At 43.5% G+C, this 3314-nt stretch overlaps 1 protein-coding gene across 1 annotated transcript in view; it reads left to right on the top strand.

Moving 5' to 3' along the window:
- Lgr5 (leucine rich repeat containing G protein-coupled receptor 5) overlaps positions 1 to 3314 on the top strand; it is a 132776-nt gene that overhangs the window by 101509 nt on the left and 27953 nt on the right. Inside the window, exon 5 of the mRNA XM_031349506.1 lies at positions 2757 to 2972. Within this exon, the coding sequence (XP_031205366.1) occupies positions 2757 to 2972 (216 nt within the window). The remainder of the gene's footprint in view (positions 1 to 2756; positions 2973 to 3314) is intronic.

Genomic DNA, 3314 nt, shown 5'->3' with positions numbered 1-3314 from the left:
GCCTCAAACTCAGAAATCTGCCTGCCTCTGCCTCCCAAGTGCTGGGATTAAAGACATGTGCCACTACTGCTTGGCCAGACAGTGCCTTTGAGTGTAAACAATAAACTCATATCTGAATGAAGCTGGAATTTCAGGCAGACTCTGATTCTGAAATACTGCCTTTAGGATCGCTGGCTGCCAGAGTTTCCATTTTCATATATTTTACTGGTGTATATTAATGTATAAAATAATGGGTTTTGTCAAGACATTTTCATCCATGCATAGAAGGACCTCCACTACACCATTCCTGTGGCACTCTTTTATAGAGAGTTCCCTAAATGATGAAATTGTGTCATAGAAAGGCATTTCAATGCTCTGCTCAGGACACCTAGAGTTTGTTAAGAACGACAGGTCTGGCCGGACGTGGTGGCGCATGCCTTTAATCCCAGTACTTGGGAGGCAGAGGCAGGTGGATTTCTGAGTTCGAGGCCAGCCTGGTCTACAGAGTGAGTTCCAGGACAGCCAGGGCTACACAGAAAAACCCTGTCTTGAAAAAAAACTGAAAAAAAAACTAAAAAAAAAAGAACAACAGGTCTGGGAGTGCTCATTAGTGTTGAGCATGTGAGAGCACTGAGCAGTTATTCTGCCTTATTCATTTCAGATAGAAATTTGTTTAATAGTACAGCCAAATTTTAATCTTTTATCTGAGGGGGTGGGGAGATGATTCCTAGAGGAGCCTGGCCCAAGGAATGGATGTATTCACCTAGGGGACTGATATTAGGCCACTCCTTGTTGGTCACAACTTAAAATATCAAAGGAAAAAGCCCATGATTCCATGCTGACAGAGCCTTTTGTACGGTTCCCCAACATTGCACCGAACGAACGTTGAGGTTTGTCATTTGCAAGGCTTTTTGGGAGTGATTTGCAGTGTCGATGCCTAAGAAACTAGGCTAGAAAGATAACAAGCATATACGGTGTGCACCAGAGGCCCACGGCAGAGTGGTGGGGTGCAACAGAGAAGCTACAGTCAAGGCAGTAGTTGCGCCCAGTTTAAATATGAACTTTACTTCTACCCAAATAAAATCGATTACCCCCTCATCCTTGACGAAGTTATACTGTACACTAGCACGGGCAGACTGCTGAAGAAAAGGGCTGAGGGTATGATGGATTCCTCCCAACCACTTCCAGCTCATTTGTTGACAGAACCCTGCCGCATCAGGAGACCCTGTCTCAGCTTGTACAACCACAGCTGTCTGCAAACAGAGCGGGTACTGGCAAAGACGGCCAACTCAGAACGTTTGTTCCAAGTGACCTTACGTCAGTTACTACTGAAGTTTGGCTCAGGGCCCATCGAGGGTCACCTGTCCCATTGATAGGATAGAAGTAGGAACTGGGGGATGACTAGAATGATGTATGTGGCCCAAAGTGAGGAATCCACTTTGCAGAGAGATTAGCTGTCTGCCACAAAGGGCTTTCTCTATTTGTAAACTGTTTAAATTTGGTTTGCACCAGATTGTTTTGTGAGTCTCATGTGTTTCCTACATCTGTTTAGTCTTAAATGCTTCCAAAACATTTTTTTAAGTCATTCTCTCAAGATTTTCTAATCCTTCCTAATACATGAGCTGCATAAAACGCAACTTTTTTGTTTTGTTTTGTTTTGTTTTTAATACTAGTTTTCAAAATGCAAGCAAATGTATAAAGTCTTATAAAAAGTGAGTGGTAAGGCTGGAGAGATGGCTCAGCGGTTAAGAGCACTGACTGCTCTTGCAGAGGTCCTGAGTTCAAATCCCAGCAACCACATGGTGGCTCACAACCACCTGAAATGAAATTGGATGCCTCTTCTGGTGTGTCTGAAGACAGCTACAGTGTACTTACATATAATAAATAAATAAATCTTTAAAAAAAGAAAGTGAGTGGTAACAGCTATGGAAGCATATCTGATTGACAGTGATTCAAATTGCCTCCATGTTGCCATTTCCACGAGGACCATTAGGTCACTTTAATTACAGCCACCGTTTCTCTTGAATTATGACAAAATAAATGTCCTACACTCCCTCTGCTGACTCAGAGGCTACAGCAGCTTATTAACAAGCCCTATTTTTAGAACTGTGTCCCATTTTAAAACAAAACAAAACAAAGAAAGAAAATAAAAGAAACGGAAAGTGGGAAAAGGAAGCAAGAGCTGAGAAGCTGCTAATTTTATTATTCGTTTAAACTGCCAGAAAAACACACATCTGCCCAAGGCAAATGGTTAGACTCCAGGAGGCAGCCAGCAGTTTCGAAGCTCTTCCCAGGGGCATATCGAGCAGCCTTTCAAAATTACTGATTCTTTTCGAATATTGAAGCAATCTTTTCCTAGCTCGTAGGAACAACCCAGTAGACTGCTCTCCCCTATGTTCCAAACAGCCTGGAATTGCAAAGTCATTGATTTAGCTTGGGTTGGGAATGAGGTGAGAGAATGTCTACATTAGACTGTTGGTACGGGGATGCAATTTTACACCTCAGGGAGGCCACGTCCGATGCACGAACGCATGGTACCCACAAGCCTGGAAGAGAGTCAGAACAGCTCAAGGGTGGGGAGGAGGTGTTGGGTGGTCTTAAGGATCGAACCATGAGTGAAGATGGCTGATCAGAGGAGAAAAACATTCCACTCTGTCTGGGGCCTGGAGCTCCCCAAACTGATTTGCTCTGGCTAATGAGCAAACGCAATGTCTCCCACCTGAGTCTGTCCTCAGCCTACGCTTTTCTGTTTCCCATTCTGGCCCGCTTTCTTCCAGGCGCCTAGATGCCAACCACATCAGCTATGTGCCACCCAGCTGTTTCAGTGGCCTGCACTCCCTGAGGCACCTGTGGCTAGATGACAACGCTCTCACAGACGTCCCTGTCCAGGCTTTCAGAAGTTTATCAGCCCTACAAGCCATGACCTTGGCCCTGAACAAAATACATCACATAGCAGACTATGCCTTTGGAAACCTCTCCAGCCTCGTGGTCCTGTAAGTTCGATCGCCTTGGCTCTCTCTTTTATCACTTTCTAAATCCCCTCCAAGATCTTAGCCTTCAAGTGGTAGACCTCAAAACTTGAATGGAGGGAAAACTCTAAGACCCTCTCGATAAAGACATAAATTTTCTAACTGTGTGAATGATTTTAAGAACATCTATGAAACACCTGATGAGTGATAAACATTGCTGGGCATACAAAGATCAAATAGCACCTCTACCTATTACATAGATAGATAAATAGATAGATAGATAGATAGATAGGTAGATAGATAGATAGGTAGATAGATAGATAGATAGATAGGTAGATAGATAGATAGATAGATAGATAGATAGAT

The sequence above is a fragment of the Mastomys coucha genome, unplaced genomic scaffold (genome assembly GCF_008632895.1).
Source record: "Mastomys coucha isolate ucsf_1 unplaced genomic scaffold, UCSF_Mcou_1 pScaffold4, whole genome shotgun sequence".
Taxonomy (NCBI): domain Eukaryota; kingdom Metazoa; phylum Chordata; class Mammalia; order Rodentia; family Muridae; genus Mastomys; species Mastomys coucha.
Note: the sequence above shows the minus strand (reverse complement) of the source record. Positions and strands in the feature narration are given on the sequence as shown.